The sequence below is a fragment of the Pangasianodon hypophthalmus genome, chromosome 9, assembly GCF_027358585.1.
Source record: "Pangasianodon hypophthalmus isolate fPanHyp1 chromosome 9, fPanHyp1.pri, whole genome shotgun sequence".
Taxonomy (NCBI): domain Eukaryota; kingdom Metazoa; phylum Chordata; class Actinopteri; order Siluriformes; family Pangasiidae; genus Pangasianodon; species Pangasianodon hypophthalmus.
In genome coordinates, this window is record NC_069718.1 from 29,224,849 (window position 1) to 29,238,796 (window position 13,948).

The following is a 13,948-nucleotide window of genomic DNA, read 5'->3' on the forward strand; positions in this document are numbered from 1 at the left end:
GTAAAACATAAAGGGAAAAAGGGAGGGGAGGAGGCGAGAGCATTCACTAACATTTCTCTAATATTTCTCTAACAGTTCTCTCCACTCTCCCCCGGCTAACTACTACAAGTGTAGACTTATAAACACCGCCATAAAATACTTCATAACAGAATAGTGATTGTGGGAAATTGCAGTTCCTGGGTTTGGCCACACGAGGGCAGTCAAGCTCCATCCAGCACAACACGCAGCGCCGCCTCAAACAGCCGGTAGGCCTTGTGTCCTTCCCACAGACACAGAGCTCATCAGCCTTATTACTGTGCACTGGATTATTCTGCCATAACAACTCCAACACACGCCTCTTCTCTACTCTTTACTATTATTATTATTATTATTATTATTATTATTGTTATTATTATTATTATTATTAGTAGTAGTAGTAGTAGTAGCGTTTCTTTTGGCTCTCCTCAGTGCTGCATGCCACTAGTTTTTAAAGTTGGCCATGTAGATAGAAAATCTGAAATTCTCTTTGGCATTGCATTTCTTCTCCATGTGGCATCTTGGCATTTCTGTAGAGTTCTTTCTCTTTTCTCTTCCTCATCCTCGATTATATTTCCATCATTCTCTCTGAGGGCCTTTATGCTCCTCTTTTCCCTGCGGTTTCTCAGTCTTTAATACCATTCTGTGGCTTTCCGGTGGAGGTCGTGTCCAGGCCAGCTTGCAGCTGAACGTTTCAGAAGAAATCCTCCTTTAGCTTTGTTAACTCCCATTTCATTTTCTACACACAATCATCTTCCACCACATTTCTATTCTGTTTAGACTGAAGTTCAGCAGATTCTGAGAGAAGTTTGCTGTGCTAGTCCTTCTTTGCTTTGTTAAGTCACTTACATTTTCCTTTAAAGAAGGTTGTTATGTATTTTTTTTAAACTTCCCACATTTCATTAAATCTTTTAATAGTTTTATTGGTTGAATTTCTTTTGCCAGTTTGTCTATAGTTTCTTTATGTAGTAAACATGTGGGATTTAGTTTCCAGAAGCTTCTCTTGCCGTGTGACTCCATCATTAGCTTCACTTTCACAGATCAGTGATCCGAGGCTACTGAGTGATCAGGTCTGTAATGTGCTACTCGGATGGTTTAGAGCTGGACATTCTGTCTCTTCTTATTATTATTTTTGAGTCGAAACGGTGAAACCAATGTCCTGAGGGAATTTCTGTCTAAAAGACTCTTTCAGTTCATGTGTTTCACAAACCTTTTGGAGTAGTTTCCCTTCTCTGGATATTGATGTGTTTGTATTGGGGAATTTATCCTTTTCATGTGTAATGGGATTGAAATCTCCACATAAAATAATATTATATTCCACATTTAACACTTCATATAATTTATAAAATATTCTCATTTCACCAGCTCTATCTGAGGGGTTTACACATTAATAATTCTCATGTTTACTTGTTTTATTACATTCTGTGGGTTTTCTGTGTGATTTATATCAAGACCAGCCTGGAGCTGGACATTTAGGAATAATTCATCATTTATTCTGCATAATTCAGATTTTATTTTGTAGAAGAAATCATTATCTTCCACATTTTTGCTCTGTCTGGTTTGGAGTTGGACATAGTCCGAGACAAGCTCATTATAATGCTGCTTCTTTTACTGATTAAGTAACTTTACATTTTTGTTTTAAGTAAGCTGGTATTTGTTTTTTGAAAATATCCCACATTTCAGTGCTTGATCTCATTAAAACCTTTAACTGTTTGATTTGTTTGACTTCTTTGGTTAATTCATGAACAGCTTGTTTGTTTGTAAGAATGTTGTATTGAGTTTGCAGTAAGCTCTCTGCTCGTTTATGTTTAAGAGCTGAAATGCTCTAAGTGTGAAAGGAATATCAACATGTTATATGCTACACTTATACCTACACACCACTTTATTAGGAACACCCCTTACTCATACATACACACCACTTTATTAGGAACACCCCTTACTTATACATACAGGCCACTTTATTAGGAACACCTCTTTCTCATACACACACACCACTTTATTAGGAACACCTCTTTCTCATACACACACACCACTTTATTAGGAACACCCCTTACTCATACACACACACCACTTTATTAGGAACACCCCTTACTCATACGTACCTACACCCCCACACCATGTGTACACCACCTCAGTGTAAGCGGTGATCCAAAAGAAAAATCCAAAAAGTAATGGCACTGATTTCACATTACACATTCTCTGAATTATAGAACTGTTTTAATATGAACAAGCTCCTTTACTCTCCAAGGGTCCTACATAGAACCATTCATTTGGGCAAAGGTTCCATTGGCCAAGTACAGAACCAGGACAAGTACAGAAACTGTGTTGAATGTATCGTGTGGTTACACTCATGTGGCCATATTTCCAAACTTGAGTCTCTGCATTTGCAGTAAATAATTTGGTTCAAATAATGAAATGATTTTATAAATTAAATGTATGAATGCATGTTGGTCTTTATTTGGGGTTTAATCAGAATAATTTCATTGATGACAGCTGTATGATAATTACTTTTGAACATGAAATTGAATGTGATTGGTTCATTGTGAACACAGCCACACCCCCAATTATACAACCAGGTTACTGTAACTTTTTTTTTTTTTCCTATTTTTTTTCCAAAAGCATTTCTGATGTTTTTCACTTAATTTTTATACTTTATTTTTATTATTTCACATTTTACATTTTACAAAATCCTGCCATTTTAACAGGGTGTGTAGACTTTTCATATCCATTGTAAGTAGCTTTAAATATGAGTTTCTCAGGTGGTTGGACATCCGAGAATCTTTTCATATGGTTGTTTATATGTACTTACTTAACTGTGGCCATGTCAAGTATGTGTTTTTGTTATAAATACATGTTTATCTTGATTTTGTGTACTTTGCTGGCATCGTGTCCGTCATTTGTTTTATTCAGGTCTCATGGTAGAGTCTATGTTTGCTACATGCTGCAGCAGCCTCCTTGGGTGCAAAGTGTGTGTAGAGCAGAGGCAGGAGACTTCTGACCAGTGCATGAGGTGCCGAGGAGATTCTTTCAACACTAATGTGCATAGGGTTGCTGGGCTCTCTGAAGTCTTGAGTGTACAACAAGACAGTTTATGTTTGCTACATGCTGTTTATGCTATATTGAGCAAAAAAAAAACCTGCCGGTAGTTTTTCTAGGCAATGAATGTAATGTTCAGTGAGTGTAGGCACAAGGTAGGTGTAGCTAACAAACTAGTAGCTCTGTATATACACATAAACATAACTGTAGGATAGGGTTGGGGGTGAACTTCAACAGAATAGAAAATACATAAGTATGTTCACTGTTCCATACTGTACGTATTGTTCACTATGTGCATTTCATGCCTGAACTACTCTGGTGAGTCCAAGATGGGCTACATGGCAAGACAGGTTGGATAAGCAATATCTGGCCACATTATCTTCCATGTTCAATTTATCTCTGTCTATTAACTGAATTAAGGATGCCTTTACTGGGTAATTAAGCTGATTATGTACTTCTGGCCACATTCTCTCAACTGTGTGGCCCTGTTGGAGGAAAATGTTGCTTAATATCATGTGCATATTAACAAAATAAGACATTCTATTGATATAAACCAAAGAATAAACTTTCTCACTTTTTATACACTTTCATCCAGCAATCCCAAAATCACCTGTGCTGACTGAGTTTGCAGATAAGGCAGACTTGCTTGATTGTGGCTGTACTTTGCAAGCTGTTCTTGCATAAAAAGTGTGAGATAAAACACTTTCCTGTGATCGACTCTTACTTGATCCCATGATCCAAAGGAGAGAAGTGCTGGTGTGCAGCACATAACAGGGACAGGCTTTCTGAATGGGATTACTAAGTCCATTACAAATATAACTGGAAAATACAACATTTTGATTCAAGTCTAGACTATAAGACTGTGGTGGTTAGTAGAGTAAGCCTGTTGTGTAACCAAACGCTGGTAAATTCCCTGTAGACTTCTCTGTATATTGTGAGGTTATACTTTACAGGTAGTGTTGAATACCCCACAGTTTTGCTGCTATATCCATCAAGGACGTGGGTCACTATAAACATCCCAAGCTTTTCATTTTGATCCAAATGGATTTTATGCCCCATGTACTCAGCACTGTAGGACACAGGATCGAGATTTCAATTCAGTTCAATGCACTGTTCTGTTTTTGCTGTTGACTGTTTTACTGCAGAATCACTTTAAAATACGCACACACACACACACACACTGCCCTTAACCTCTGCAGAATAAACCATTAGACGGAAGTGAAAAAGAAAGTGAAACTCAGAAGCTCCATTTTGTATCGAGGAGAAAATAAACCATTTCAGGAGTAAAAACACAGTGAGTATCTAAATCTAAAGCTATAATATGTAAACACAGTGAGTATCTAAATCTAAAGCTATAATATATAAACACACTGAAGTGACACTAGATGCAGAAGAGTTTTGTGGGGTTGTACTGAAGGTTTAATGTACACAGGTTGTTTTAGGACTTGATACCGTGACTATTTCCTGTAAGTGAACTCTGTGCTGATACAGGGTTTGATTTAACACACCGATGTTGGAGTGAAGTAAACGTGTGTCCTGCTGTAATCTGGAGAAGGAGACATGACCTCCAACATGAGTGTGTCTGGAAAACAGGACTTAAAGAAAGACGAGAGGTGAGTTACTTTTCCATTCACCAGCAATAAATACACACCGTCTCATGGGAACAGATCTGTATCTCTAAACACTCACTAGTTAACAGAGGAACTAAACTTTGCTTTAAGGTGATTAATAGCAGTGAATATATCACTGATCTGATGTAAGAACAGTTTAGAGAAATCATTCACTGAGAGAAGAGTAAAAAGGACTGTGTAATGTGTAGCATAAGAGCAGCATAGCTTTGAGTCAGTGAACTCTACAGGCTTTAAGACCCAGCTGAGTCAGTTAGCTGTGATTGGTAGCTGAATTAAAAAGATGGAATTATTGGTGTTTAATGATGAACACATTGTTTAACAGTGCTGAGACAGCAGAGTATTAATTATTGCTGATATTTCTGTTGTAATTCTAGAATGATGGAGGGAAAGAGATCAGACTCACCAGAACCCAGCTGTGTGTCCATGAAGAGTGAGGAGTCAATGGGATTTCCACTTAACTTCAGAGACAGAGGCAGTTCTACTGATGTGAGGTCAGTATAGTGAGGTGTTTTACAGCAGTGTTCCACCTGATCAAACTCACTCGCCTCATTATGAAGCCCTTCATGAGCTTTATCAGATGTTGAAGCAGTAAAACACTAAACTGTGCAGTGCTGCAGCTCTCGGACTGGCAGTGAGGAAAAGTGCTTTAAGAGTTCAGTTCAGCCTTCAGTCCTTGAGCTGGAGGGTCTGTGGTGCTACAGAAGAACATTTACACCTGGGAAATTAATGACAATATAACTGTTTTATTTATTTGCTCATTCATTCAAACATTTGTTTCTACATATGTTAGTGTCAGTTAGGAAATCCTGAAATCAGTGTATTGTGTTAAGAGAATAGTGTTAAATATCCGTCTCTTTATTTATTAGTGTGTGTTGTGCAGCTATGAATACATATAGTCCATATTACATGATGTATTTTGTTTGTTCACAGACCACAAAAGAAGAAATCAAACATCAGCAGAAATCAGTTGGAGTCCATATTCAAGGTTTGTGTCTTTTTAATGTGTGTCACCTGTGTGTGAGTAGGTTGCAGGTTTTTTATTTAAGATAATGACAATTTATAGGTTTATTGATGTGCCGCAGCATTATGGGTAATCAGATACAATTTCAGTTTTAACTGTGGTAATAGAAAGAGACTTTGCTTCTTTTCATAAACTAAAAGCATCTCTCTGTAACGTGGGGGTCGACAACGGAGTTGGGGATCCATGTGCAAGGCTTTATTTACAAACGTGGTCAAAACAGGCAGGGTCGAGCACCAGCAAACAGTACAAACAAAGGCAGAGACAAAAGAGTAATCCGAAACACAGGCAATGGTCAGGGCAGGCAGCAAACAATCAAAAACAAGGAGAACAGTCCAAGGGTCAAAACACAGGTAAACTAGGAGACACGGAAACTAGAGACGGCTATAAACACACAAACAATAATCAGCAACCTAGGAGCAGGTGTGAGCAACTTTTATACAGAACAGGGAGAACACATGACAAAACCAACCAATGAGAACATGACACACGAAACAAAGGAACCAATCAGAACATGACACACAAACAAGGGTAGCACATGACACAGGTGGGGAAAGGAACACATGGGAAATGGAGTCCTGAGAACAATGGCAAGAGTCCAGGGTAGAGTGCCCTCTAGTGGAGTCCATGGGCACTCCAGCTGGCGATCGTAACACTCTCACTGTGTAACATTATAATATTTAGATCTGTTACTGTGTGTTTCCAACCAGGAGCTGGAACACAAAGTCATCACTCTGATAAAGAATGAGCTGAAGAGGTTTAGGAAGCTCCTGAGTCCAGATTACCCAGCATGCACTGAGAGGGAGGTGGAGGATGAGGAGGATCTGCACAGTGTCAGAGAGGGAGCGCTGAAGATCACACTGCACATCCTGAAGAACATGAACCACACAGATCTCGCTAACACACTGCACAACAGTAAGAGCTCTGAGTCATGACTTTATTCCATCAGGTTCACTTTAGAGAGAGGAAATTGTTTTAGATATTAACACTTAGTTTTAAGTTTGATTTTACTCTGTACAATGGTCCTGTTCCTTCAGTAATTGTGAGGCAGTGGTTTCAGACTCCAGAAAAACCCCACCCCAGGGGAAAAGGGGAAGAATGATGGCAATACTCGCCGAGATGTTATAGTGCAAGGTGATGATTTATTTACAGTGCTCGAGAGGTGATCCAGTAGGGGGTAAAAAAAAAAAACCCCAAAGCTATATACAAAGTTACAAACAAACAAACAACAAACAAAAAAAATACTTTAACTCTATATACAATAATTTATACTCCAACAGATATTGCTCACGGCACCACAGTTGCACGCTCGCTCAAAAACAACAACCAACCTACCAACCACACCACACACTGGTTTGGGGCTCTCTTTTAAACTCTAAGGCCCGCCCCTCTTTGGATTAAACCAAATAACAAGGAAGGTACAGGGTAAATAGGCACATATTTTACAACAATACACCCATATCATACATTTAAGATATCATCTACTACATAATATATATCTTTACCCTATAAAATAAAACATTATACACCATAATAGCAAATAAAGATATAACGTAAACATAAAAACATTTCGCGATTGCCCTATGAGACACACAGTAGACTAGTCTGTTTCCGGTTGCTTCGCGCCAATTCTGGCAGTATATAGCCAGGCCACCGGGTGGCGCCCAGCCGGCCTATGGAGGAAACGCCACACGAAGAACCCACTACACAGACAATAACAAGCACAAACCACCAGTGTGTATTTAAGACATAAAACAAAGAAAAAGAAAGCAAAACACCATAAACCATTAACTCAAATATATGTAGGTGTGTTTGTGTTGTCATGCGCAGCGTGAATTAATGTCAGGGGATGAAACGGAGTGGATATGTTTGTGTGTATGAAAGTCCAGTATGCTAATAGCATGCGTGTGCACCCACATCGCCTCAGCAGGGGTTTACGGAGGAAGAATGAGGTACGTTGCGGTGTGTGTGTGTATGTATGTGTGTGTTAACCAATAGGGCCAGGTCACTTCCTCACATCACCTTGCACTATAACATCTCAGCGAGTATTGCCATCATTCTTCCCCTTTTCCCCTGGGGTGGGGTTTTTCTGGAGTCTGTGAAACCACTGCCTCACAGTAATATTTAGTACATGAATCAGGAATGAACAGCAACATTTGAAAGAATTTTACATTTTATATTGTTCTCAGTGATTTTTCACTAAAACATGTTATTTCTTTGTTCATTAGAGTCTGTGGCCTCTGTGTATCAGCCAAAGTTGAAATCCAACCTGAGAGAGAAGTTTAAAAGAATTAATGAAGGAATCTCACAGCATGGAAGCTCAGCACTTCTGAATGAGATCTACACAGAGCTCTACATCACAGAGGGTTGGAGTGGAGACGTCAATAATGAACATGAGGTGAGACAGATTGAGACAGCGTCCAGGAGACCAGCAACACAGGAGACACCCATCAAATGTAATGACCTCTTTAAAGACAAGTCCATCAGAAGTGTGCTGACTAAAGGAGTTGCTGGAATTGGAAAAACAGTCTCTGTGCAGAAGTTCATTCTGGACTGGGCTGAAGGAAAAGCAAATCAGGACGTCACCTTCGTGTTTCCACTTCCCTTTAGAGAGCTGAATTTGATGAAGCAGGAAAATCTCAGTCTGATGAATCTTCTTCATCACTTTTTCCCTGAAATGAGAAAACTACAATTAATAGACTGTGACTCCTACAAAGTGGTGTTGATCTTTGATGGTCTGGATGAGTGTCGACTTCCTCTAAATTTCCAGAACAATGAGAGATTGTGTGATGTGACGGAGTCAGCCTCAGTGGATGTGCTGCTGACAAACCTCATCAAGGGGAATCTGCTTCCCTCTGCTCTCCTCTGGATAACCTCTCGACCAGGAGCAGCCAATCAGATCCCTCCTGAGTGTGTAGACCAGGTGACAGAGGTGCGAGGGTTCAGTGATCCTCAGAAAGAGGAGTACTTCAGGAAGAGGATCAGTGATCAGAGCCTGGCCATTAAAATCGTAAGTCACATGAAGTCTTCAAGAAGCCTCTACATCATGTGCCACATCCCAGTCTTCTGCTGGATCTCAGCCACTGTTCTAGAGAGAATGTTGGGTGAAGCAGAGCGTGGAGAGATCCCCAAGACTCTGACTCAAATGTTCACACACTTCCTGATCTTTCAGATCAAACACAAGGGCCAAAAGTACCATCAAAAATGTGACCCTGATCCTCAGCAGACCAGAGAGAGTATCCTGGCACTGGGAAAACTGGCTTTCCAACAGCTGGAGAAAGGAAACCTGATCTTCTATGAGGAAGACCTGAGAGAGTGTGGCATTGATGTCAGAGAAGTGTCCGTGTACTCAGGAGTGTGTACCCAAATCTTCAGAGAAGAGTTTGGGCTTCACCTGGGGAAGGTGTTCAGCTTTGTACATCTGAGTGTTCAGGAGTTTCTGGCTGCTTTATACGCATTTCTCTGCTTCATCAGCAGGAATGTAACAGAACAACAAACCACTGATCTGTCTGATCTTTTCAGAAAGCCAAACATGTCTGATTTCCTCAGTAGTGCAGTGGACAAGGCCTTTCAGAGTGAGAATGGACACCTGGACCTGTTCCTCCGCTTCCTTCTGGGTGTCTCACTGGAGTCCAATCAGACTCTCTTACGAGGCTTAATACCACAGAGAGGAAGTAGCTCTCACAGCAAACAGGAAACAGTCGAGTACATCAAGGAGAAGATCAGGGAGAATCCATCTCCAGAGAAATCCATCAATCTGTTCCACTGTCTGAATGAACTGAATGATCATTCTCTAGTGCAGGAAGTACAAACTTACCTGAAGAGAAAAAAATACTATTGTCTCAGTGGAACCAGACTCTCTCCTGCTCAGTGGTCAGCTCTGGTGTTTTTATTGCTGAACTCAGAACAGCAGCTGGATGTGTTTGATTTGAGGAAATATGATCGATCAGATGAATGTCTTCTGAGGCTTCTGCCAGTGGTTAAAGCCTCCAGAAAAGCTGAGTGAGTATTTTGATTTATAAATATATTCCTGCATGGTTGTAATATTAATGTAACACTGAACTGCACTGTTTGGATTAATGTTTGTTAATAATTACTCTAATCATCTTTAAATAAACCTCTGGTACTTTTACAGAAGATTGTTTCACTTTTTACACTATCATGTTATGTCTGCACGGAGGGCTGGGCGATATGGACAAAATCTTACATCACAATATATTTGGTTTTCTCTAAAATTGTTGGAAAAAATGATCTATACAAAATAACTGGATTCATTCATCACTGCTTTCTGTGAATTTTGTGAATTAAACACCAGTGAAAGGCACTTTTTTCTTTTCTCCTTTGATTTGAAATAGATATTGAAGAGAACTATCACAAATCAGAACAAGAAAAACATAACACTGTAAAAATGGAAAGAATATGAATACAATATCTATAAAAGTAAATATTAAAATGCTCTATTCAGTTTCAAGTTTCAGGAGTCCAACTGACATTACCACATCCCTTTTTAGATTCCAGTTCCTCATCTTTTAGTTGGGCTGATGTCTTTTCTATGTTGGAGTGTTGTGGGGAGTTTCGCTCTGTCATGCTCCTCCATGCTTGTTTTCATTTTGTTACATCACACTGCTAGTAGCTCCTAGCTCCGAATTTGCACAGAGGGACACATGTGAGAGAGAATAAGTACACTTTGACACTTACCTTGTTTGGTTTGGACAGATCAAACTTTCTCTTGAGTTTGGATCTGTTTGGATGTATATGAACAATCCACCTGTACTCGGGTCCACACCAAACACCTGAACCAGTGTCTGTGTAAAATCATATATGGACACACACACCCTGAACCATTAACTACAGTATGCCCCCAATCATTACATGCATATAAACTACACAGTAACATGTTTAACGGCTGCAGTCATGATTAAATTTCTGTCTTATTGTTATAGGGCTAGGCGATAAGCTGTTCAATAAATGTCGCGCAGGCCCTGCTTGCCCGAGAGGACAATATATATATATGGTTTGGGAGGAGCCAAGTGCGGAGACGGATCAAAAGACTCCGCCTAAAATGCAGCTGCTTAAGGCGGGATACGAACCGGAGAGGTTGTGAACCGCAAGCAGTGATGTTACCCACTGAGCTGATTTTATTGAATGGAATGTATGAGTGTTGCAGTACTTGTGATACTGGATCGGGAAGCTCAAATCTAACGGCTGAACTCAAAGCGCCGCAGCGCGGCGGAAAAACACAACTTAAAACTGGCCCTCCTTCTGGCCGAACTTAAAGGCACCAAATGAGACATAATCTCTAACTTAAGATGGCAGAATCTCTATCTGGGAGTGAGGACTCTGTCTGTCCTCCTCGTTAGTTTTGTGCCACTTCCTCTTTAATCCTGAGCTCCCTTTTCTTTCTTTCCCTCAATAATTTCTCTCCCTTTCCTTTTCTTTCTAAACATAAATATTTTTTTATTTTATTTCTCTTCTTCACTTCTTTTTCTTTTTTACATGTCAAACTCACCAATCAGAGAAGCGTGGCTCTGCTCTGTTACCTGGCACAGATCTATGTCCGCACGCAGAGTGAGACAATCAGAGGGCTTATATAGAGGCGCGGCCAGGTGCTGCACGTTTACGCTGATTACCTTGTTGAGATCGCCGCGCTATAAAAGCCCGTGAAGGTGGCCGCGGATCTGCCTGAGAAGGCACCTGCTGCGTTACACTTATGGTTTTGTCTTTTCTGTACTGTCACTTGCACCGTCTCCCTCACTGTAACGCGATTATTAAAAAAAATACTCATAAAAAAATATGGTCTGATTGTCAAGTAAAAATAATAATAACTGAAATAATAACACAAAAAAATCTAAATAAATAAATATATATATAAATTGGAGGTCTCAAGGTGACAGATTTGTAACTGTACAAGCACAGAGAACAACACACAACTATTGTAATGTCTCTGTGAAATTCAACATATAACTCACTGTAAAGTACGACTGAATGGTCCTATAATAAATTGTAGCTGAGAGATTGTGGAGTGCAGAAAGACATCCCTGCTCCTGTAAATGTGCTCATGTGGTGTCCTGTCCTCTGATTTCTGTGTGTGAGAGAAACACACTGACATTTCTGTTACATGTTAAACTTTAGCTGTATTATGGCTGTGTTTGTGTGTTTGAGATCAGTGTTCAGATCTTTCATAATTTCTCTTCCAGGCTGTGTGACTGTAATCTGAGAGAGGAAAGCTGTAGAGCTCTGTCCTCAGTTCTCAGCTCAAACTCCTCCAGTCTGAGAGAACTGGACCTGAGTGTCAATAAACTGCAGGATTCAGGAGTGAAGCTGCTCTCTGCTGGACTGGAGAATCCACACTGTACACTGGAGATACTGAGGTGTATAGACATGTGTATATATGTATATTTATATATATATATATATATATATATATATACTCACACACATACTCTAGACTGAGACATTTTTGTAGTCTGACATAAAAGATTATAGCCCAAATTATGTGTCACTCTTTGTAATCCCCTTGCATCACCTTCAATCTACAGTGCTGTGCTCGTTAGACTTCACTCTTCCTACCATTCTGTGTGTTTTTCTTATGACCGCTGGTAGGTCTGTCATGATAATTGCGATATCAACTTATCGTTCGATACATGGTCATCACCTCATTGATCATTTTTGCTGACCTCAATATTGCCCATTATGTTTACATGTGTGTTTGTTTACATAAGAATGAATGTCTCCAGCATTTCAGCCATTCACTGCTTCTGTCCTCTCGTCTGCTCTAGGGCTGTCAAATTAAAATTCAAACTTCGAATATTTGTCGAATTTAAGATAAAAATGCACATTCGAATGCAAAAGCTGTGTGTGTTCGAATTTAAGATGTATATCAAGCACTAGCACCAATTTTAATTAAAAAATACTGTTTAAAAAAATGATATGCAAGATATTAACAATGCGCTAACAAGGTTTTTTGAAGAAGAAAAATCTAGAAATAATCATTGTAATGTTCCAAATAATCCAGTCATAGTGAATAATGTCAGGGTTGAGCTGCTTAAGCTACGTGAGCTGAAGCTGAACAGTGAATGAACACTGGTAAACTGAAGTGCTTTACTTGCGGGTTAATTAACTCACCCAAATACATTCTATACACATATGAGATTAATCAGACATATACACAACATAAACGTAATATTACAACTTGCTTGTGCACAAAATGACACGAATGCACAAGTGAACTTAAGTAAGGCGCTAGGTGCCAGAACACTGAAACACAGACAATGAATAACTAAAGCATAAAGAAATCACAACATTGTATTTCATTTTATTTATTAGTTTGGTTGTATGGTTTTATTTTATTTTGTTTCATTTATTAAGGATATTTAATTTTTTTTTGATATTCCAATGTCTGAATATTCTTAAGAATGAAAAATTCATTGCCCTTTGAAAGGGTGTACATGCATTATTATGCTATTATATTATCATTATATCAGTGACATAAAATGGTCTTAAAATGACAATAAGTGCTGTTGCACTCGGTTTAAAAAACTTCCAAAAAAAGGGGGAGTCACATGACTGGCTGAACATGATGGCTGTTTGAATAATTTGTTCTGAGCCCAAGCACCCTAAATTGTTGTTTTACCCCACCTGACCAATTTTCCTCACAGTCCTATAATGGCTCAGCACTTTTTAGAGACTATGGCTATGAACTCCAAGAATACTTGACCTGACTTCAATTCAATAGCCAAATCTGTGCTGGAAAGACTGCTTGAAAAACAGTATAACTAGCTTGAACTGCACCATGCTCAGATACAGCAGATGGGAGGGGTCACGGATGCTAAGCTAAATGCTATCCAAGCCAAGCTAGACATGCTAACTACAAGCATCAACCTAATAAACCCAAAAATCAACAAGCTAGAGTTGAGAGTGACAAGCAATTCCAATACTCTTAACAGACATGAAAAAAACTCTTCTGTCAGTGGAGCTTAAGCTGGCGGATTACTAAGATTTGAACAGCAGATGTATCATCCGTATTATTGGGCTGAGAGAGGGTAACAAAGGCACCAATGCTGTCCAGTTCTTTTCACGATCCTTACCCCAATTGTTCCCCTCTCTGCACACTGGATCTACAGCAACGCAGTAACCAAGCGAGGGGAAAATCTCACTCTGATTTTCAATGTTCTTTTTGTTATACAACCCACCGAGCCATTCTTCATGCTGCTAAGAAAGAGCCCCTCATCATTGACGGAAGAAAAGT

General features: G+C 39.4%; 1 protein-coding gene across 1 annotated transcript; it reads left to right on the forward strand.

The window, feature by feature from the left end:
- Positions 1-4,308: 4,308 nt before the first annotated feature.
- Positions 4,309-12,925, forward strand: LOC117597901 (NLR family CARD domain-containing protein 3-like). Its single transcript, XM_053237038.1, has 7 exons — positions 4,309-4,345; positions 4,484-4,664; positions 5,057-5,173; positions 5,613-5,667; positions 6,411-6,615; positions 7,929-9,702; positions 11,898-12,925. The coding sequence occupies exons 2-7, from the start codon at positions 4,612-4,614 to the stop codon at positions 12,151-12,153; spliced, it is 2,460 nt and encodes an 819-aa protein (XP_053093013.1). The 5' UTR covers positions 4,309-4,345; positions 4,484-4,611; the 3' UTR covers positions 12,154-12,925.
- The last annotated feature ends 1,023 nt before the right edge of the window (positions 12,926-13,948 follow it).

Bases quoted from the DNA above. Each gene is read 5' to 3' on its own strand.
- LOC117597901 (XM_053237038.1), top strand. From the start codon at position 4,612: ATGACCTCCAACATGAGTGTGTCTGGAAAACAGGACTTAAAGAAAGAC. The intron at 5,174-5,612 runs GTCAGTATAGTG...GTTTGTTCACAG, and splicing joins GGCAGTTCTACTGATGTGAG to ACCACAAAAGAAGAAATCAA. The intron at 9,703-11,897 runs GTGAGTATTTTG...TTTCTCTTCCAG, and splicing joins AAAGCCTCCAGAAAAGCTGA to GCTGTGTGACTGTAATCTGA.